The 23,123-nt window shown below is 38.3% G+C and overlaps 1 protein-coding gene across 1 annotated transcript in view; it reads right to left on the bottom strand.

Moving 5' to 3' along the window:
• The window catches only part of GORASP2 (golgi reassembly stacking protein 2), a 34,441-nt gene extending 11,870 nt beyond the window's left edge, over nucleotides 1-22,571 (bottom strand). The window contains exons 1-5 of the mRNA XM_042949090.1: nucleotides 22,329-22,571; nucleotides 4,593-4,673; nucleotides 3,042-3,245; nucleotides 2,035-2,121; nucleotides 1,187-1,317 (exon numbers count right to left, since the gene is read on the bottom strand). Of these exons, the coding sequence (XP_042805024.1) occupies nucleotides 1,187-1,317; nucleotides 2,035-2,121; nucleotides 3,042-3,245; nucleotides 4,593-4,673; nucleotides 22,329-22,391 (566 nt within the window). The 5' untranslated portion in view covers nucleotides 22,392-22,571. The remainder of the gene's footprint in view (nucleotides 1-1,186; nucleotides 1,318-2,034; nucleotides 2,122-3,041; nucleotides 3,246-4,592; nucleotides 4,674-22,328) is intronic.
• Nucleotides 22,572-23,123: the final 552 nt, after the last annotated feature.

Below are 23,123 nucleotides of genomic sequence, written 5' to 3'. Positions count from 1 at the left end.
AGGCAGTCCCTCTGAAATGAGTCAGTTTTGAATGCCTTGAGAAGATCATATTTCTGTGTGTTTACAAACCTGGACAAAAGATAATAACTTGATCAAGAATTGTCCCAGAAAGGCCAGATTCTTAAGGTGATACCTCTATCTATTTTCTCAAATTGCAAAAAGCTAGCATTCTGGTTGCAATATCTAGTCAGCTACAGAATCTCAGGTAGTGTGGGGAATGATTATGAACAAATAGGGGCTTTCTCTGCCTGTGTCAACTAGGTCATCCCCTTACCAGCAATTACTGGAACTTTTATAAAATATGTGTGAAAGTTTCCAAACCCTAGGCTTTCCTATAATTATGGCTTATGCTCAAAAATTCCTCAATTAAACAAGGCTTTCAAGATAATGAAAAACTTGTACAATTTAAACAACAGCTGAAAGACCTACAGAGGCAAAGTTAAGTCCACATGTTCTGCTTTGGCTTTTTGAAATTAGGAAACTGACTTGATGAACAGTCCCGAGAAACTGATTTTCTAGTTTGCCTCTCTGTGTGGCTTGATCCTCTTTCTAAATTGCTTCTTATAGTTGCTGCAATTTTGTCTAACTTTTGGCTAGTTTGTCCACTTCTGAAAGCCAACAGTTTTCCACAAAATGCTAAGGAATTTCCCCAGCAGCTAGACAAAGTTACAATTGTATTGTCCCATTGCTGGGGAAGGGAACTGGGAAAATAAAACTGAAAACTGTTTTATTAAAATACAAAACAAAACAAGGCTGTTCACTCTTAGATCAGTAAGGAAAAGGACACTACCTAAATATGTTCTTTAAAAAAATGGATTACTGAGGGGCACCTGGGTGGCTCAATCCGTTAAGCATCTGACTTCGGCTCAGGTCATGATCTCGCAGTTTGTGAGTTCGAGCCCCACGTCGGGCTCTGTGCCGACAGCTCAGAGCCTGGAGCCTGCTTCCGATTCTGTGTCTCCCTCTCTCTCTGCCCCTCCCCTGCTCATGCTCTGTCTCTCTCTGTCTCAAAAATAAATAAAACATTAAAAAAAAAAAATGGATTACTGAATTCGATACTCCAGGTCAGCTCTTTCCTTTTCTCAAGAAAAGTCTTATAATAAACCAGTAAGTTGTTTAAAAATAAAAGCAATCATGTTTACTGTAAGTTTATGCAATCATTACTTAGTCTAAAAGGTGATCTTACCTGCCTTCTCCACCCCATGCGGAATTTGGTGTAATAATCACTTCTCGACAGTTATCAGTGTCTGTATTATACACATAAAGTTTCAATGGTTTTGCCTCATGTGTTTCAATAAGGCTGAACAGATCTTCAGACTGCAAAAGCATCACAGGAAAGAAACATTTTTACATTACTGAACTTTAGAACAGTGGGTCAAACCTGGTTAATATCGGAATCACCTGGAAAACCTTTTTAAAAAGTACAGACTGTGGGCCCTGCCGCTAGACATAAAATTCATTCCTTAAAACCAATATTCCAAACAAGGTTTCAGATATTTTACCTAGCTCCTATGTGCAAGGTCTTATGTCCAGTTCTCTAAGACCTAGTCAGCAAGTTTAGCAAAACTCTTCTACACCCAAATTCTACATATTCTGCTTTTACTCTTCATTAGTAAGACCTGGTTACCTGGGCATCATATTTTTCCTCTCACTTTTTTTAGCAATATATACTTCCACTAGCTAACAGACAAGGAAAAGGATCTAATGCAGCTGAGCCAACTTTGATCCCTTAAAAAGAGGAAGAGAAAATGAAATCAATAACTAAAATGAACATTTGATTTAGTCTTGAAGTATGTAAGAGATTTCTGTATATCTCATACAAAATCTGTGCAACTGCCACACATATGTATTTTTCCTCACAGCTATACCTAGTAAGATACCTCCCAGATATTCTGTTTAACACCCTGTTGTGAAAGTTATCTTGATCAGCCAAGAACTAAATTTCAACTCTAAATGTGAAGTATGCAAATATACTTCTGAACTTAACATTAATGAGAATATACAACTTTCATTATTAACAAACACACTAATTACCTCATTCATGACTGTATCTGCTCCAATGATATAATCACTGTGAGGTCTAAGACCTGCCAGTGCTGCAGGAGAATTTGATTCTACTTCCTGGAATAGCACAAAAACACACCCCCAAATTAATGTACATAAAATAATCTTTCAAATTTTACAGTTTAGTCCTTAATTATAATGATTTAAAAACCCCTGTACTTCTGGGGCACCTGGGCAGCTCAGTCGGTTAAGTGTCTGACTTCGGGTCAGGTCACGATCTCATGGTCCGTGGGTTTGAGCCCTGTGTCAGGCTCTGTGCTGACAGCTCAGAGCCTGGAGCCTGCTTTGGATTCTGTGTCTCCCTCTCTCTCTGTCCCTCCCCCTCTAGCACTGTCTTTCTCTCTTAAAAATAAACGTTAAAAAAAAAAATTTAAAAACCTCTGTACTTCTATCTTGTTAGACATGTCAGAAACTATAGAATTATACATATTTAAATCTCTCAAACATAAAATCACATAATATTTAATAAATATTTAAAATATTTATTATTTTAGCTGTTTGTAGCTATCTGCTTTAACAATTCTTCTAATGGATAAATCAATAGAAAAATAGTTCTTAGGCACCTACATTTGCTGCTCTTCCTTTTTTTTTTTAAATTTATTTTGAGAGAGTTCATGTGTGTGAGCAGGGGAGGGGCAGACAGAGAATCCCAAGCAGGCTCTGCACTGTCAGCATAAAGCCCAACGTGGGGCTCAATCTCACAAACTGTGAGATCATGACCTGAGCCAAAATCAAGAGTCGGATGCTCAACAGACTAAGCCACCCAGGCACCCTAAGTTTTACAAATTATTCCTAAGTTTAAAAAAATTATTAATCCATATTTTTAAAGCAATGAATTCCATTTTTCAGAAACTAAAAATAGCCTAATAATAATAATAATAATAGTAATAATACCTCTATAATCCAACCAAGCTGAAGACAGCACCTTTCTACAACATTTCTTAAATTTCAAGTAACAGCTCACACTTGATACCTACCAATACATGCCAAACGTTTTCATTTGCCCCATCAAAGCTGCAGAAACGAATGCTCACTCCCAACAAGCCCTGGCCACCCCACATGTTACTTGGTGTGACAGAGGTCTCTCGAAGCTCCAGTGTTTTACTACTGTAGATAAGCATTTTTACAGGTTTTTCAACATTTGCTTTCAGTAGATCCTTAAGAGTGTCATTGTCTTTATTCTGTGAACACATAGAAATATTTTTTCTTAATAAATAAAAAATGTTAACTATTTTAGCTTAAGCATCCTATGGCCCTACTGGAGTAGTATTAATAATCAACATCCAATAGGTAAAGCTTTCATTAACATTCAAATGCTCCTTGAAGTGGAAGAATGTCAAAAAATTAAGAACTCCTATGTTATCAACAACTTCTGACTTTTTTCTAATAGTTAACTATGGATTATGGATTTTGAAACCCAACATTATTTGAGGTGATCTAGAGCTTTAGTGATAAAAAACCAAAATACACCGGGGTGCCTGGGTGGCTCAGTTGGTTAACCGTCCAACTTCGGCTCAGATCGTGATCTCGCAGTTTGTGAGTTCGAGCCCCACATACAGCTTTGTGCTGACAGTTCAGAGCCTGGAGCCTGCTTTGGATTCTGTGGATTCTCTCTCTCAAAAATATATAATAAACATTAAAAAAAATTGTTTTTAGTAAGAAAAATAAAAGAAAACCCAAAAAACAAAATACTTCTTAAGAAGTCCTATTACTAACAAAATTGGTATGACTTTGATTTTAAAATCTAGAACATTTGCTGAGGTTGTAGTTTAATTTTGGACAGTACTCCTAAACATATGCTTTATTAATTTATTAGGAACTGGCAGGAGAGAAAAATGGAAGCAGTATGTTAAATATTTCATTACATAAATGAAAAAAGGCCATTATATAGGAGATGCTGATAATGAACAAAAAGTTGAAAGCCATTATGTAGCAGATGCTGATAATGAACAAAAACTGCTAGGAAAAAATAAACCAACCAAGTAGCCATAGTCGTAAGAATTTCTGTTGCTGAAATTATCTAATTTTTTTTTCCTTAAGACTTTACTACAGGGAAACTGAAAGCAACTTATAAAAGGTGGTTTTAATTCTGTACTTTTGGAACATAATTATCTGGTTCCAATAATATTATTTATATATATCAAGGAATTCAGCTCCAAGAAAACTAAGTTATTTGAGAACGGGTCTTTACTAATCCACTTGTCAGTAACATACAGAAGTTTGACATTACTGAAAAAGCAAACTTTTTAATCCTAATTATTTCTTTCTGCTTAAAAAAATTAAATATTTAACATATAAAAGTCTCCAGGAATTTTATTCTCCTAAGATAGTCACTGAAGGGTGAGGTATATATAGTATTTTGTATTTGACATTTTCATGTTTACTAACATAATTTTTACAAACTGGTATCATAACTCCATTTAATGTTTGTAACTAATGAATAAACATCCACCCCAGATAATCTGAAAAATTCCAATTTCAAAAGGTTACAAAGTACTATAGTCAAAACTACAAAAAGCTGAACTTACTAATCTCGAACCATTAATGGAAACAATAAAATCAAAGAATGGCTCCAGTCCAGCTCTATGTCCTGGGGAATTTTCTTGTACCTGTAAAAACAAAAGTGCCAAAAAAGAAAAATGCAAAGCTTAATTAAAAATTATGAGCTAAATTTTAATACCTATCTCTTTTCAGTAAAATTAAGATAATTTCACTGATAAGAGGTAAAACACACTAGTTCTCTCATTTCTCTTCCTCTCTCCCAGCTAATGCCCTTGTAGTTCCCTATATTCTACCTATTCTTTAAGTTCATCCCACATATGAGGTTCTTTCTCTATGGTCCTATTTCACTCTACCTTCTACTTTTGGGGGTTGGGGGCAACCTTCTCAGGTTGTAGCACAGGACATAGCAGACAGTTACTCATTACAACTGAGTGACAAATTCAAATTAATTTAGCAAGCATTTATTCCACGACTACTACTAGTAAGGCACCACTCAATTAACAAAACTAATATAGGAACATAGCTACTATGTCAAGATATTTATAATCTATTAAGGAACAGACAAGAGGAAGGAGAGACAGAGGACACACAGTCCTCTAATAACTACAGAGGTTAAGGGCTATAATGGAGGTACAGAGTTCTAAGGAGAAGAGTAATTCTGACTGAAGAAGCTTCACAGGAAAAAAAAAAAGACATCCGAATTGTGCTTTAAAATAAATGGTTTTGGGGGAGCCTGGGTGGCTCAGTTGGTTAAGCGACCAACGCTCAGGTCATGATCTCACAGCTCATGGGTTCAAGTCCCGAGTCAGGCTCTGTGCTGATAGCTCAGAGCCTGGAGCCTGCTTCAGGTTCTGTTTCTCCTTCTCTCTGACCCTTCCCTGCCTGTGCTCTCTCAAAAATAAAAAAACATTTAAAAACTTTTTTAAGAATATACCACTTATAAAAAAAATAGAGGGTTTTAAAGTTGAGATAGGTAAGGGGATAAAAAGGACATCTGAAAGTTGAAATGAGTCAATATCCAGGAGTCTGAAAAAATGGGGATCATAATATAGTATAGCTAGACAACAGAATGGTGTGGGACAGAAATATAGAATTATAGATTTTGAAAATCACAAAACTTCTAATCCAGGGGATCTTAAACTGAGGTCTGTGTGGATAGCTTCAGGGAGCACTGCAGCTCCTGAAATTATATGCAACATTTTGTAGAAATCAGCAGTTTTCCGGGTATAAAGATCCATGGCTTTCATTAGATTCTCAAAGGGTTTCTCCAAATAAAGTGCTAAACCCACAGATTTTGTGCAATTCTTTTATTTGCAGGTGAAGAAACCATCCTGTGACTTGCCTATGGTCCTATAGTTGGCTCGTGGCAGAGGTTAAACTCAAAAGTATTATCTTATAACATTAGTCCAGTAAGGAGACTGGAAAAAAAGAGTGGAGCCAGACTTATACAGGACTTTAAATGGAAGATTAAGATTACTTAGATTCTCAACAATTCAAATGGTTAGTTAGCATACCAAACTTGAAATGGACTAAAATTATTAAATATTCTAAATTTACAGTAATAAAAATATTAGTAGCTGGCAATAGTAATATAGTATGACAAACAGCAAAAAGTTAATACAATCCACTTTGTATTTCCTCTAAAATATTTTCATAATGTTTTAAGGACTTTTTATTCAGAGTGATATTATTTTATACTGTCAAAACTATCCTTTGAAAACGAGGTTTGCATGGATATTTGCAGGCCGATTATCTGTAACACTCCCAACAGTTCTAACAGTCAATAGTCAATTCTGAAGTTATGCAAATAATAGATGCACTCATTCATCCACACACAAATCTGCAGTTATCTATACAGTAACAAATTTTACTGCTTTCAAAATGGAACCCAGGAAGGAACCCAGAATATGTTCCTCTAATACCAGACTTCTTGGATTAAGGAAATTTAATCTTTGATTAATGATACATTCATTACTTTTTGGACTAATGTTACCTTTTTTTTTTTTAATTATTTTTTTTTTTAACGTTTATTTATTTTTGGGACAGAGAGAGACAGAGCATGAACAGGGGAGGGGCAGAGAGAGAGGGAGACACAGAATCGGAAGCAGGCTCCAGGCTCTGAGCCATCAGCCCAGAGCCCGACGCGGGGCTCGAACTCACGGACCGTGAGATCGTGACCTGAGCTGAAGTCGGATGCTTAACCGACTGAGCCACCCAGGCGCCCCAAATGTTACCTTTTAGGTAAAACCAAATTATACTATCACTGCTTCTGAAGAAGTAAAACTAGGTCTTCTTCATTTGTCACAATACAAAAGTTGTCCATTATAAAGATGGCTCCATGTTTTAATTTACTAAAACCGTTTAATCTTGCTTTCTGTAAATTCTCTTGCAAATTTGGGACTACATCATTTTTGTAAATTAAACAAGTTGATTAAATATCAAAGGGTTTTATTATTTACAAGTGTTAGCTCTAATGAAAATAATCAGCACAAACTCATTTAGCTTCTTTATACTCAGTTTTCTTAAATGAAGGATATTTTATATTCTACATGTTACCAAGCAAAATGTCTAGAACTCGAAGTGGCAGACAGATTTCTCTTCAAAAGGCAACTCTGAAAGGAAAACAGTGGCAGTCTGGAGTTATGAGAAGAAAAGGGAGGTCAAGTCACAGCTAGCTGGGAAAGAGTCATGATCTACTAGGTGTGAAATGCCTATTAGGTGCCTAGCAATTAGGTGTGAAATGCCTCAAGTGTGAAAAGAGGATAATTAGCATAGACTCCTGGAGACCCTTTGCTGTGGCGTTTCTCACTTAATAAGGTCCTCATCTAATCCTCTAATTCTCTGAATCTGAATGTTTCCAAATGACTTTTTTTTCTAGAAACCAACCAGTCCATTGATCAATTTCAGACTTCTCCACTGAGGCTGCCAAAAGTTTATCTTTCAGTTAAAAAGGGACAAAGATAGTACTTTTGTAATGTCATCACCAACTTAGAAAGTTGATCCCACACACTGATGCTTATCATGCCACCCTCCAAGTATAAAGTTTTACCACTATTTGAAATGGAGTTCCTAATAACATTAGAACTATTCTTTCCCATTACTCAAAAGAAATTCAATAGCCAAATTTGAATTCTAAAATAAGTACACTTAAATAACCCTTTCTCTATTTTTCTATTTGCATTTGCTACAAACATCAATCTCCTCTGTTTCTAATGTACCTTGAAGTTAACTTCTTTCCTAAATTTATTTACATCATTAGTACCAGTACAATTCTGGCAACTAGGTATCTGACAGGAAGCCAACAGAGGGAGCCCTAGAAAATGCTCTCTTTGACCCTAATATACTTAAAGACAATTTCCTACATTTCATAGCATGCAAAACAAGATCTACAACACAGCAAATTAAACATCCACACAGGTTAAGTTTCTCTGGCAATACTATCCACTGACAAGAATCTCTTAGGCACCCAATCTGTCAGGCATCAGATTACCACTTCAATACTTCCTGCCCCCTATAAGATCTCTCAATTATTGATTCACCTGCTTCCTTCAAACCACCTTAATTAAAAAAATGAATATATAAAACCCTGGATCCATCTATCCATCTATCTATCTGGTTCCATAGATCATTAGTATTTATTATTGGGCCAAATATTACAGCAATTTAAGATGAATAGGTTAAATTGGAAAGTTTATAGTTAAGATTTTGCAAGATTTTGAAAAAATGCACAATGTAAAGATAATGGAGTTCTAGAATCAGACTGACTTGATTTTGAGGCATGCTCTTACCTTATTAGCTGCGTGAACTTGGGAAAGATTATTTACCTTTCTGGGCCTCAGTCTTTCCATCCACAAGTAAAGGATAACATCATCTACTGTGCATGAATACTGTAGAGATTGAATGAGTTTATGAAATGCCTAGCTAAGACTCTGATATATGATAGGAGTCCTACAAATCTTTTTTTAATGATGTGCCTGGCATGTCTGATGCCTAAACAAATCTTTCTTTTTAAGTTAGTTAATTAATGTAAAATTAGTTTATATGTATATATGTATGTACGTATGTATTATGTAATCTCTATACCCAACCTGGAGCCTTAACTCAACCCCAAGATCAAGAGTCACATGCTCTTCCAACTGAGCCAGCCAGGCACCCCCGGGGGGAGAGGGGGGGGTTTCTACAAATCTTAAAGTCACCTTCCTAACTCTGCAATCACCACCTGAGGGCAAATCTTTACAACTAATGAATTCCTGGACACTACATGATTGTTCTAATTATGCATTAATCGTCTTTCTCCTCTTTAAAAAAGGAAAGGGAAAGAATTTGCAATAAATTTGTAATAAAACAAAAAACAAAATAAAAAAATAAAACCATAGAGGTAGAGTCAAAGGTAAAATGATAGAGCCTTCAGAGGAATACAAAGGAGAATATCTTTGAGATTTTCAAATATGAAAGACTTCTTAAACTGGATACAAAAAACACTAATCATAAACTAAAAAAATTAATGAATTATATTAAAACTACAAACTTCTGCTCATCAAAAGACATACTTAAGACAATGGAAAGATTTATTATACATCCAACAAAGGAGCTATATTCAGAACAAATTTAGAATTACTGCAAATCATTAAGAAAGAGACAGTAAAACCACAATGAGATACAACTTCACATCCACAAGACTGGCTAAAATAAAAAAGATACTAACAAAGGTTTGAAACAAACCCTCATATATTAGTGGTGGGAATATAAAATGGTGCAGTTGCTGTGGGAACAGTTTGGCAGATCCTCAAATGTTAAACAAAGAGTTACCATGTGACCCAGCAATTCCACTCCTAGATATATAAAAAAGAGAAATGAAAGCATGTCCACATAAAAACTTGTACACAAAATTCATAGCTGCATTATTCATAGCAGCCAGAAAGTGGAAACAACCCAATGTCCCATAACTGATGAATGAATAAACAAATGTGTTACACCCATAGAATGAAGTATTATCTGGCAATAAAAAGGAAGTATTCATGCTACAACATGAATGACCCTTGAAAACACTATGCTAAATCACAAAGACCACATATTGCATGATTCCATTTATATGAAATGTCCAAACAGGCAAATCCACAGAAACAGAAAGTAGATTAGTGGTTGCCAGGGGCTGGGGGTAGGAGGAATGGGAAGTAGCTGCAATTGGGTATGGAGTTTCTTTCCGGGGGGAATAAAAAGGTTCTGGAATTAGATACTAGTGACGGTTGCACAACTCTGAATATACTAAAAAACCTGTGAACTGTATATACTTTAAAAGGCCGAATTTAATGGCAGGTAAATTGTATCTCAATGAAGCGGCTAAAAAAAAATAATAACTTAATGGAGAAATGGGGAAAAGATTTTAGCAGACACTAAACAAAAAAGGGTACTGATGTGGCCAATAAATATGAAAATATGCTCAACTTCAATAGCTGCAAATTAAAACCACAATGTGATACCACCTGCCAGACCGGCGAAAATGAAAAAGATGGAAAATACTAAATGTTTGTGAGGATACAAAACAGCTGGAAACTTCAATTACTGCTGGTGGGAATGCAAATGAGCAAACTATTTGGCAATATCTGTTAATATTGAAATATTTGACCAAATATTGCACTGTTTAAAAATACCCAATAGAAATGGGTATACAGATGTTCTTCAAAAGACACACACAGTTGAATGTTCACAGCAGCACTATTTGTACTAGCCCCAGACTAAAAACTACATTAATTCCCATTAACAGCAGAACAGATAAATCAATCTTGATATAATCTCTCGATGGTATAAGGTAAATTAATAAAACAAAAACCCACAACAATACACAAGATGGATATGTTTTACAAGTGGTATGTGAGCAAAAGAGGCCAGACACAAATGAGTACATATGATTCCATTTATATAAAGCTAAGAACAGGTCAAATTAATCTATGCTGTTAGAAATCAGGACAGCATTCACTCTGAGGGGGTTGGTGGGTAAGTCAGAGTGTGCCTGGAGAGGGATGGGATGCTGGTTACACGAGTATGTTGTCTGTGAAAATTCATCAAGCTTTACACTTATGTGCACTTTAAAAAGCTTTAACATATACTCCCCTCTATCCAAAAAGCAGAAATACTATTACAACCTAAGAACATACCAAATATTTCACCTACAAAGAACATACTTTGAAAGCCAGCAATTAAATCTCAACGGTCAGTTGAGTACAAAGCAGTCAGTACAAAGGCCACAAAATAACTTACTCTAATGCTCCCCTTTCAGAACATTTCAGGACCACTCTTAGATTCTATTTATATTTACATGGTTTGGCTACCTGATTCCAAGCCACGAACAGAGTACTAACCAAACAAAAGAACTGAAAGAGATGCCACTGCCACTTGCTTACAGCAAAAAAATGATAGCTGGCAGAAAATGAGAATAAAAATTTAAAAAATCAAAAACCAAAAGAAAAATAAAAAGTTGAGTGTTAACTTATGCCACTTACCAAATTCTACCAAGTGAGTATAAACTGTGCGCTAACAAAAAAGGTGTAGTTGTGATTGTGTCTTGTGGTAGGGAATACAAAAATTTAAAAAGGTCTCCACTATTAAGCTGCTTTTAGAACTTTTCGCAATTATAAAAATCTTCTGTATCGTGTGCTGTCCAATACAGTAGCCACTACCCACATGTGAAATGTGGCTTGTGTGACTCTGGAAGTGGGTTTTAAACTTCATTTAATTTAAATAATTTACATCCAAGTTTAAACAGCCATATGTGGCTAGAGACTACTGTACTGCACAGCCCAAGTCTAGGTGATAAGTACATGTATTCCAATACAGCACATGGACATCATCACAACAATTAAGATTAAAAAAATTTTTTAATATATGTAGCACCTATCAGTAATGGTGGAAGCATGCAACGCATTTAAAACATAGATTTGTTTATAATATATTCTTGATACTGAAAGCAGCAAATACTCCATTTTAAGGAAAAAACTGACTTTAGACAAATCCATTCCCTGGGAGTTCTAACAAGCATGCTGAAGTCTTCTCAGGCCTCATGGTTTACTTTGAACAATTAAGGAATACAACATAGCAGCTGAAAATACTGAAGAGTAATTATGCTTACAAGGGAATGACAAAAATAAATGTGAGCCAAACACCCACATGTAGAATAAATTATGAACACACTTACTGGCACTTATAAGAGTTCAACTTTACATCTGGAGGTTATCTTACCAAAATAAATTTCACAACATGAAAGAAATACTTCTTTCATAAGCACTCTAGAAAAAAGAGCTACAATATGCAAGATAAAATCTGCTAGAGATTTTTACTCAAGAAACAAAAAATGAGCTTATAAGAGAAACTGCACAGTGAAGGGGTATCCATCCCCAGTACATAAAAAGAAATTAGCACCAATGATTAGAAGCTGGATTTGGAATCACCAACTATATATAAATTCTTCTTAAAGTGGTGTCATCCAATTACTACAGGGAGTTTGTTCTGAAATCAATTTAGTGGACCATTACAGAAGAGGGAAATGTCAAAATAAGAAACTATCAGAATAGATAAAATACAAAAAATTCATGACTTCATAAGGGTCATTATTTTTCATGAAATGTAGTAGTACACATGAGTTGCAGTGGAAAATAAATTTCTTGCTTTGATCTGTAATAAAAATAAAATTGGAAAGAGTCCTACAAGATGTCATTAACTCTTTTTGTCCAATCAACCTCCAGATAATAAATGCAATTAAACTTTTGGCTTTTCTCTCACCTTCTGATCCTGGACCATGAGGCAGTTTTACCAGATTTAACATGGATTCTCCCTTGTGTACAGACCTAATTGTTCTAAGCTGGTTGCTTTCCAGGGAAGCATCCATCTCTTCTCCGGGGGTTAAAAGTGTCATAGTACTGTATACTAGGTTTGGGTCATTTCGCATGAACCACTCTCTTAAATCTTGGCTTGAGGAGAAAGGGGCAGCAGAATAGAAGGGGAGAAGAGTTTGGGTGGAGTTGGGGGTAGGCATTCTCTTAACTCCATCATTTATATACTACTCCCAGCTGAGGAGTGGAGAACTGCCATCTTAATGTAACAAAGAAAGGAAACTGCAAGGCTACTTTCAGAATACAGGAGATCATCAAACCAAGCATTTCATAAGGTGATATACAAAGACATACCTATCACACGTCTGGCTAGTATGTGAATTATTTCTCATTTTCTAACCAAGGAGATGTTTCCATAAAATGGGCTCAGTGATATGTGTCTCCTTTTTATTACTGCACCACCAATTCCTTCACACATAAAAGGTAGTTCTGTCTATACCATCATCTCCTCTCTCAATTTAATGTTTTGTACTATTTAAAAAACCACCAGGGATATTAAATAAAAGTAAAAATTAAGTCCAATCCAAGTAATCCAAGTATTGATAATGATTCATTTCAACTATACACATAAGGCCTCATGTTACATATTTACACGCTTGTGTGATCAAAATGATGTGAGAAAACTTGGGGCGTGTGATATAATAAAAATAAACCCGAAATCCTTCAGTTATAAAAATAAATAAATAAAAATAGAAAGACACTTTGGGGGGGGGGGGCTCTTCCATGTCTGAAAAGGGCCAGTGTTCCTGTTTGGGACTTGATACAAATATGTGGAAATTATTTTGCAGTAGACTGGAAGAGTTCAAGCTTTACTTGCTGAAACATTTTTTTTTTAATGTTTATTTTTGAGATAAAGAGAGAGCACGAGCAGGAGAGGGGTAAGAGGAGAGAGAGACACACAGAATCTGAAGCAGGCTCCAGGGTCTGAGCTGTCAGCACACAGCCTGACGTGGGGTTTGAACAGGGAGATTATGACCTGAGCCAAAGTCAGACGCTCAACCGAGTCACCGAGGCGCCCCAGTTTGCTAAAACATTCTTATATGTTCTACCAAAATAACTCAAAGAGCATGTTTTTCTGACTGACCCTATGATGTAATTTATAACATATGAAGCAATTTAAAAATTCTAATGATAACCAAGGAAATTAAAACCCATCAATACACTGTACTTTCTTAGAGAAAGTCTGTATATCAGAAAAATGATGTTGAAAGAAACTGAAGCCTGCTCCAAAAGAAGCAAAAAGTCTGACAAGTTGTCACCTAATTTTATAATCTTCAAATACCAATTTAGGCGTTTCTTAGGGAAAGAAAACTTGCTGTGTGACCTTAGGCAATAATCTTTCTGTGCTCCTTTTCTTTAGCTGTAAAGCGAGGAGGCTGATGAGATAGTTTCTAAGACTGAATGACAACTCACCATGAAGTAAGTCTAACTGCCGCTATCTATAGATTCTACAGTGTAGATCCAACCCAACAACATTATTTTAATTGCATAGACTTTTTTAGTCATTTTAATTAATGTGTTTAGTATCACTGCGATAAAGCAATGAAAAGGACACTGGTACCTTCCTTTTAAAAAAGACAAAATTTCCTTAAAACTGAGGATTCCTTAAAAATTCACAGGCACATTAATAAAATTCATGGGTCACATCTGATCCCAAATTTATGTTTTAAACAGTAGTAACATATAGGGTTAGATACAAGGGCAAAAGTAGCTGCTGAATGAGCATGTAAATGGAAATGCTACTTAAATGCTTAGAGGTCCATTTTAATTAGTATTTTGCCACTACAACAGTGGTTCTCAATGGGTGATACAATAGTGCAGATGCTAACAATAAAGACGCCAGCTAACATTTACTGAGTCTACCATTCTCCAGACCCTATGCTAAATAGCACTGTTTTAATGAAGAAATTTTTTTTTAATATGAAGTTTATTGTCAAATTGGTTTCCATACAACAAACACCCAGTGCTCATCCCAACAGGTGCCCTCCTCAATGCCCATCACCCACCCTCCCCTCCCTCCCACCCCCCCCCCCCCCCCCATCAACCCTAAGTTTGTTCTCAGTTTTTAAGAGTCTTTAATGAAGAAATTTAAGAGCAAGGCCGTCTGCAAGGTGGCAGTGGGCCAGGAAAAAAAATTAATGTGCTCAATTTTTTTCAAAACACTTTCATATACAGTATCTACTATGGTTTTTAGTCAAAAACAGGCAGAGGAGGCACTAGTATTAACTTTTCAGATACAAAGAATGGGGCTCAAAGAAGTTCAAAGGTTTGCCCAAGGAAACACAATGAAGTGATGGAGGGGACAGGACGGTTCAGTGATTCCCAAGAGGGGTCTCTGGTGCTCTACTATCAAGTCTCTCAATGCATTCACGCCTACAAGATGACAAGGTTCCTCAATGCTGACAATGTGCTGGAATGGTCTCTCACTGGTGCTTACAATAAAAAACAATCCTCAGCATCACTCCCTTCATGCTGCAGTAAATTCATTTGCAGTGCCAAGAGGGACATGGACAGTCTCTCAGGTTAACTACTTTGGTTCTGCATGTTGTTTGGAGAAAAAAAAAAAAAGTCCTCTTATTTAGTTAATCACACCTCTGAAGGCAATCTACAGTTATATTCTAAAGCATGTACCAAACCTTTACATATAAAATATTTTCTAGTTTAGATTAACTAGTATTAGTGAATCAATTGAAATAATGTAATCCTCTCAGCACAGTATTAAAGCCAACAAAATGAATGTACTGATATTAATGGTTATTCCAAGTTCAATTCTTATGACAATTTCAGTGGAATTATTTAAAAAGAAGCTGTCAGTGTCTGACCCAGAAAACACTACACCCCGTGCTGTGCATTCTACTACTTAACTGACCAGAACAGAAACCACAGTTACCCATCAACAGTAGACCTCCCCAAATAAGGATCCTAAGGATCCTTAAAAACACATTAAAACACACTTCATCACAAAATATGAAAGTGTAGATAAACAGAGTAACACTAATTTGTTCAAGGTCTTTTCAGAAAAAGTTTATGTCTAATGATACAACTTCTAAGCATGTCCTAAGGTTCACACACATTGTATTTGACGGCATTTATGAACTAAAAATCTGACTCCTACATTTGAAAGGAATTTCAAAGACTATTAAATCTTTTTTTTTTTTTTTAATTTTTTTTTCAACGTGTTTTATTTATTTTTGGGACACAGAGAGACAGAGCATGAACGGGGGAGGGGCAGAGAGAGAGGGAGACACAGAATCAGAAACAGGCTCCAGGCTCTGAGCCATCAGCCCAGAGCCTGACGCGGGGCTCGAACTCACGGACCGCGAGATCGTGACCTGGTTGAAGTCGGACGCTTAACCGACTGCGCCACCCAGGCGCCCCTTAAATCTTTTTTTAAGATTATATTTTTAAGTAATCTCTACACCCAATGTTGGGATCGACATCCCAACTCCTGGCATCAAGCGTTGCATGCTCTACTGACTGGTGCAGGCAGGTGCCCTTATTCGTGGTTTTTTAGTACAAGAGATCAACTTTGGGAGATCATTATCTTTAGGTGGTGTTTATAGAGCTTTTTCAGTCATAACTTTGTATTTGAAAAACATCAAATAACCCAACTGTTTTCTTTTTATAACCAATGTTTTCAGAGTGAGTGAGGAAAGAGGATAGTCGTGAGATTTTTATGTTTTTCAAGTGGGGACATGAGTTTAAAATGTTTGAGGGGCACCTGGGTGGCTAAATTGGTTGAGTGTCTGACTTTGGCTCAGGTCATGATCTCGCCTGAGTTTGGACTGTCTCCCTCTCCCTCTGCCTCTTCCCACGTGTGCTCTGTCTCTGTCTCTCAAAAGTAAATAAACATTAAAAAAAATTTTGGGGGGGCGGGGTGCACCTGGGTGGCTCAGTTGGTTGGGCGACTGACTTCGGCTCAGGTCATGATCTCACAGTTTGTGGGTTCGAGCCCCACGTCGGGCTCTGTGCTGACAGCTTAGAGCCTGCTTCGGATTCTGTGTCTCCCCTTCTCTCTACCCCTCCCCTGCTCACACTCTGTGTCTGTTTCTCAATAATAAATAAACGTTAAAAAAATTTTTTTTTAAGTTTGAGATACACTGTGTTAGTTGAAAAGAATAAAAGAAAGAAAAATTATGACTATCAAATATCGGGAATTATCTTTCTCAAAATAAGTGCCAAGTTGAAATTGTGCAGGATTTCATGCAGATTAGTGAGGCACCATTAAAAAAAGAACAGATCCATGCAATAGTAGTTATGTCTAGGCATTCCATTTTTTTCTTTTTTAAAGTTTATTTTGAGAGAGATAGAGAGCACAAGTGGGGGAAGGGTAGAGAAAGAGAGAATCCCAAGCAGGCCCTGCAGTGTCAGCTGTCAAGCACAGAACCTTACATGGGGCATGAATCCATGAACCATGAAATTATGACCTGAGCCAAAACTAAGAGTTGGAAGTTCAACCAACTGAGCCACCCAGGGGCCCCGATATTCCATTTTCCATGGAAATAATTTCACTGTCACTTTCTCCTCTAAGAAATGCTGCGCAGTCTGCAGCCAATGGCTCTAAAGATAAAGGCCTGTTATTGCACTGGAGACATACTTCATCTCAATGGCCTTTCCTTCAAAACATCCATCACTTCCAAAATCTCTCTTGAAGGAAATGACAAAGAATAGTGAACATGACATTTTCCATGTTCCCATAGTGGTGTGAACACTGGTTCCAGAATGTCCTCAGAGAACTTCCATCTCAAAGAATATTAAAGGTAGAATGAATTCACTTGAATATTTAAATTTAGAAACAGATCTTATAATGGGCATCAATAAGGCAATTCCAAAAATGTAATTTTGAAAATAGCCTTGTGTAGTTCACTTGGTAATTAAGAGAGAATCTAGGCAAGAATTTTGAATTCAACATACTTCAACTGTAGTAACTTATAGTAACTTCTAACAAAACTAAGAAGCCCTGGCTAACTTTTCCTGCCTAATGTTAACATTAGAGGGTGCGAATATAAGTGGTACTCATGATGAACATGAAATTGGACTTACTGCATAAGGGAATCTGAAATATAATGCTGTTTTTATTTATTTATTTATTTTAACGTTTATTCATTTTTGAGAGACAGAAAAAGACAGAGCATGAGTGGGGAAGGGGCAGAGAGAAAGGGAGACACAGAATCCAAAGCAGGCTCCAGGCTCTGAGCTGTCAGCACAGAGCCCGACGCGGGGCTCGAACTCACGAACTGCAAGATCATGACCTGAGCCGAAGTCGGATGCTCAACCGACTGAGCCACCCAGGTAGGTGCTCCAAATATAATGCTATTTTTAAAAGAGAGCTTCTGAACAAATTAAATTTCCACTAGGAGTCCACTTTTTAAAAATATCTTTTGGGGCGCCTCGGTGGCTCATTCGGTTAAGCTGCTAACTCATGATTTCAGCTCAGGTCATGATCTCACAGTTTGTGGGTTCGAGCCCCATGTTTACAGTATAGAGCCTGCTTGGGATTCTCTCTCTCTCTGTGTCTCTCTCTCCCCGCCCCCCACTTGTGCGCATGTTCTCTCTCTCTCAAAATAAACTTAAAAAAAATTAAAATAAAAATATCTTTTAATAATTTTTTTTTGAATATACAAGTATTTCATGACCACTCTGGAAATTTTAGAAAATATACTGCAGGGGACATCTGGGTAGCTCAATTGGTTAGAGTCTGACTCTTAGTTCTGGCTTAGGTCAGGATCTCATAGTTTCATGGGTTTAAGCCCCACGTTGGGCTCTCAGTGTGGAGTATGCTTGGGATTCTCACTCTCTCCTTTTCTCTCTGTCCCTCTCCCACTAATGCTCTCTCAAAATAAACTTAAAATAATAAGAATATACTGAGGTTTAAAGGAATGTAAAAATGTCACCATTCGCCAATAATCCTTTTTTTTTTAATTCTTTTTTTAACGTTTATTTATTTTTGAGACAGAGAGAGACAGAGCATGAACGGGGGAGGGTCAGAGAGAGAGGGAGACACAGAATCTGAAACAGGCTCCAGGCTCTGAGCAGTCAGCACAGAGCTCGACACGGGGCTCGAACTCATATACCGAGAGATCGTGACCTGAGCCGAAGTCGGATGCTTAACCGACTGAGCCACCCAGGCGCCCCTCGCCAATAATCCTTTTAATAGCCTGGCTTATTACCTTTCTGTTTTATTTTCCTTGATACTTGAATGTACATGCACCTACACAGAGAGACATGCCTATGGCCACACAGTGTTTTGAAACACAATTTTCATGAATGTATAGCATTCCAATCTGTGGTTAGGCCCTGATTTATTTAGCACTGTGTTTCTGATTGTAAGCCAATATCTTACCATAACTTCAGACTATACCATACTTGAAAATGTCATATCATTCAAAATCTTTGTGAACCATGGCTAAGGGGCAAGGTTAGGCACAGAAAAAAAGAGACTAGAAAAAATACTTCGGCATTATTTACCTTTAGATGACAAAATTACAGGTAGTTTAGGTTCTTGTTAACACTTTTTTAACTTATCTAAAAAGCCTGTAATGAACATATGCTGATAATCAGAAAACAATGTAGTAATCTACCAAAATGAAGATCATTTGTATAAATTAATATTAAGATTCAATAATTTGGGAAATGTACATTTTAAGTGAAAACAAGACAGGATTTGAGGTTGTGAACATGTACTTACAACAGCAAAGACTTTTTAGAAAAAGTAAATGTCCATCACCACCAGGTGCTGCTTAGCTAAACTCTGGCACAACAAACTGCTGTGGAGCTAAGTGAAACCAAGAGGCAGATCTCTATGTGCTCCTATGAAGACTGCCAAGATGGATTAGCAAATAAAAGACCAAGGGGAGTAATAGTAGGTATCATGTGATTCCAACAGTTACAGAAAGAAACAAAGAGTGAAGGAGAGCAGAATTCTTTTACCTGCATAAAACATTTTTGAAAAGATACGTAAGAAACTACTGTGGTTACTTCTAGGGTAAGAATGGGGAGTTGGCTATACAATATGATCACAATGCGAAAATGTACATTAATACAAAATGCATAATGCATAAAAAGGAAAGTACACTGCTCACAGCAGAAAACCTAAAACTATTTCAATGTTGCCCCCTAAAAATTTTTAAAAGCAGAATCTACCAATGGATATGGAATATAGAAAAAAATGTAAAGTACTTGAACTGTAGGAATGCTGAAATAACAATAAGATAGCAGTGGAAATGGTTGTCAGTATAATTGTTAATTTTTTAAAATTTAATGTTTATTTATTTTGAGAGAGAGAGAGAGAAAGAGAGAGGGAGAGAGCAGAAGAGGGGGAGGGGCAGAGAGAGAGGGAGATACAGAATCTGAAGCTAGCTCCAGGCTCTGAGCTGTCAGCGCAGAGCCAGACGTGGGGCTCGAACTCACAAGCTGTGAGATCATGACCTGAGCTGAAGTTGGACGCTCAACAGGCTAAGCCACCCAGGCACCCCTATAATTGTTATTTTAAAACCCAGTCCAACAAGTTTTTATTACTAACAAGGAAATGGCCAGGGAATCGATTACTAAAGGAAACAAACTTTTTTTTTTTTTTAATTTTTAAAGTTGATTTATTTTGAGAGAGAGAGAGAGAGAGAGAGAGAGAGAGAGAGAGAATCCCAAGGAGGCTCTGCACTGTCAGTACAGAACCTGATGCAGGGCTCGAACTCACAAACGGTGAGATCATAACTTGGGGTGAAACCAAGAGTCAGATGTTTAACTGACTGAGCCACCCAGGAGCCCCAGGAAACAAACTTCTCAGAAATCATTCTAGAACTTGTTAATAGGAGTGATTTTACTCCAAGGTTATCTTACTGTATCTATTCTAGTTTACAAGCTCAGTAATCCAGCACTGCAATATATTACTGTATATTAGGCAATAATAAATGAAAGGAATATATTTTTTTAATATGTCCGGATTTAACATAGTACTTTCCCCTCTAAAAACAAAGATAACTGGAAATCAATGACAGAATTAGGGACAGAGTAGGTTAGGACTCAAACACATTTTAAAAATGCTCCTAAACTAAATGGTCATTACTATTTTAAAGCTCTCTCTAGCACAGCTTGAATAAGATTTCATTTTTTGCAACATTTATGCTCCAGATGCAGGAAAACTAAGGTTGTCTCTAGTGATTCGGAAAATCAGATTTATAGATTAATAACACATCTGCACTACTGAATATGTATGAGTGCTGATTTACTGAGGTGCACTTACGTAAAGAATATATACTTCAACTTACTTTACGTGGAACACAGTCATGAACAGAAGTCATTCAACTGCAATCCTTTTGATGTATACAGCTTTCTAACAGACTTTTAAAACTCAATAATGCTGTTTTACTGAGTGCACATATTATTAAAATATCATGAGTCTCCAAGGATTCATGGCTACCATCAGCCACTGTGAGAATCAGCTGGTAATACTGGATATCAGGCTCCAGGGTAGAAAATCAAAATCAAACCAGATAAGAGAAAAGTACTGCTGCTAATTTTCACTTTACATTTAGATCCAACACTTCTCCTTCAATTTCTCCCATCAGTGTGGCACATGGGGCTGGCTTAGCTGAAGGGAATACGAAGGTAATATGGTTTGTTTAAAGATTCCCTTTATTTTCCGGGAAAATCATCCTTTCCTACCAAAAGTGTGGCTTCAAGAGAGATTTTCATTACAGTGGGGAGGCAACAAGACATGATAATCCTGAAGATCAGAAAGGGGATCGATCACAGTACTATCACACACTTAACTGGGTAATTCAGTTTAAGAATGCTGTCTCACCTAAAACATGGGATCTAAGACAGAATGACCGTAAGCACCAGGAAGTACTTTCTCACTTTCAGTGAAAATGCTGTTGCCTGAGAGCAGCTAATATCTAGTGACACTCTATTATGTCCTGAAATGGTACTACGGATTAGGGCCACTTAGTTGACAATCCATCATGTTGCCACTCACGCAGGTGTCACAGCACATAACCATCAATGCTACTTTTAAAGACTTCCAGTTCCCTAAGAACCACATGCTTTGCAACAACTTAGGCTGCTCATAAGCAGGGGCTTACCTAATGCTTTTCAAGATACTATGTTTCTCCATCCCAGTGACTGACGCTGCTTTCCTGTATTTACCTACGTTTGTTTGTTTTTTCAAACGTTCCTCTCCATTACCTCTTTTACCACCCTGAGCAGTCTTGGAACAGAACGGAAGTACCCCCCGCCAGGAAATGTGGAAAAGGAGGGTTGGAAAGGTCAGGAGCGACACAGGAAAAGAGTCCTGCAAAAGCAAGTGAATTTAAGTCCGTCAAACCTACTATTAGGCCATTTCGTTTTCTGTTTGCCTAATTGACCTTTCCGGACACCCAGATAGCGCCGAGGTGAATTATCACCTGCCGTCGCATCCCCTGCCTCTAGCCTGCCGAGTTCCAGGCTTCAATTTCTCAGAAAACTCCAATGCTACCTTGACAATCACCTCTTTTGCAGACTTTGCCCCCAAGCCTTTCCTAACTTTGTAAGGTAAGAATTAAAAGGAAGAGAACAGAGAAGGCTGTGAGGAGAAAAAGGAGTCAAGGTTGTACCCCCACCCCCTCCGTGTCTGGGCCGCCCCTGACCAAGTTGCCGGCTGCCGCCTCAGGCTCCACTCCGTCCTCCCAGAGCGGCGGACCCCTGGCCCGGAGCGCTCCCGGTAGGCAAGTTGCGCGCAGCCTTCCGAACCGGCCTCGGCTAAGGCAGCGCCCGCGGTCGCCGCTCCTTTGCGGGACCAGGCCTGGCTGTCCCGGGAAGGGGCCCGTCGGGGCCTCTGCCTCCCCGCGGCTGGGCCCCGCCTGCAGTCAGCCGCTCCCGAGCCGCCGTCGGAGCTCTTACCCGCAGGACGTGGTAGCCTTCCGTGCCCCCGCCAGGGATCTCGACGCTCTGCGAGGACCCCATGGCGGCGGGCGATCAATGTGAGCGGGCCGGGATCCGCGCTGCTCCCCGCCCCCTGCGCACCGCCCGCTCCGCTCCTCCGCGTAGCACTTGGGACGTGGCACTAGCTGCCGCCGGAGAGCCGGGCCGCACTGCCCGCCGGGAGAGCGTCGCCGCGGCACCCACTGCCGCTGCGACGCCGCAGACAGCGCCACCTGCCGCAAATCACCGGAAGAGGGCTGAGCACACGCAGGCGGGGAGGAGCTTATTCAGGCTCGCGAGAGAATAGAAAAACAGTTCCTCCGGCTTTGGCATCTTGCTACGGATCCCTAGGTTAGACAAGCTTAAACAGATGCGTTCCCGCTCGCCTGAATGAACGCTTGTATTGTCGTAGCTCCCCCTGGTGGCCAGAAGCAGGGAAAAGGCTGCTACCAAAAAGAAAAGGGTGGGTCCAAACACAGAGAACTATTCTGGGGGGGTCTTGTCCCAGTTTATACAGAGGGCGATAGTGCCTCTCCGTGGGCTGGATACTGCATCCGCTCAGCTAAACTCAGTTTTACAAAGGAAAACGTTCTGATTCTGTTTTTGCCTTCCTAATTGTGAGCACAAGATCAGAGGATCGGTCACAATCTGAGCGATGTCGGAGTGGAAAGCGCAATTGGATGCCCTTGGTGTTCCACCTCCTGCTGCTGGGTTTCCCACTTCCTAGGAAACCCTTGGTTACTTTAAGTAGCCAAGTTGTATTCACACTTTTCC

This window comes from Panthera leo, chromosome C1 (assembly GCF_018350215.1).
Source record: "Panthera leo isolate Ple1 chromosome C1, P.leo_Ple1_pat1.1, whole genome shotgun sequence".
Classification (NCBI taxonomy): domain Eukaryota; kingdom Metazoa; phylum Chordata; class Mammalia; order Carnivora; family Felidae; genus Panthera; species Panthera leo.
The sequence above is the reverse complement of the archived record's forward strand: the minus strand, read 5'-3'. Positions and strand labels throughout refer to the sequence as shown.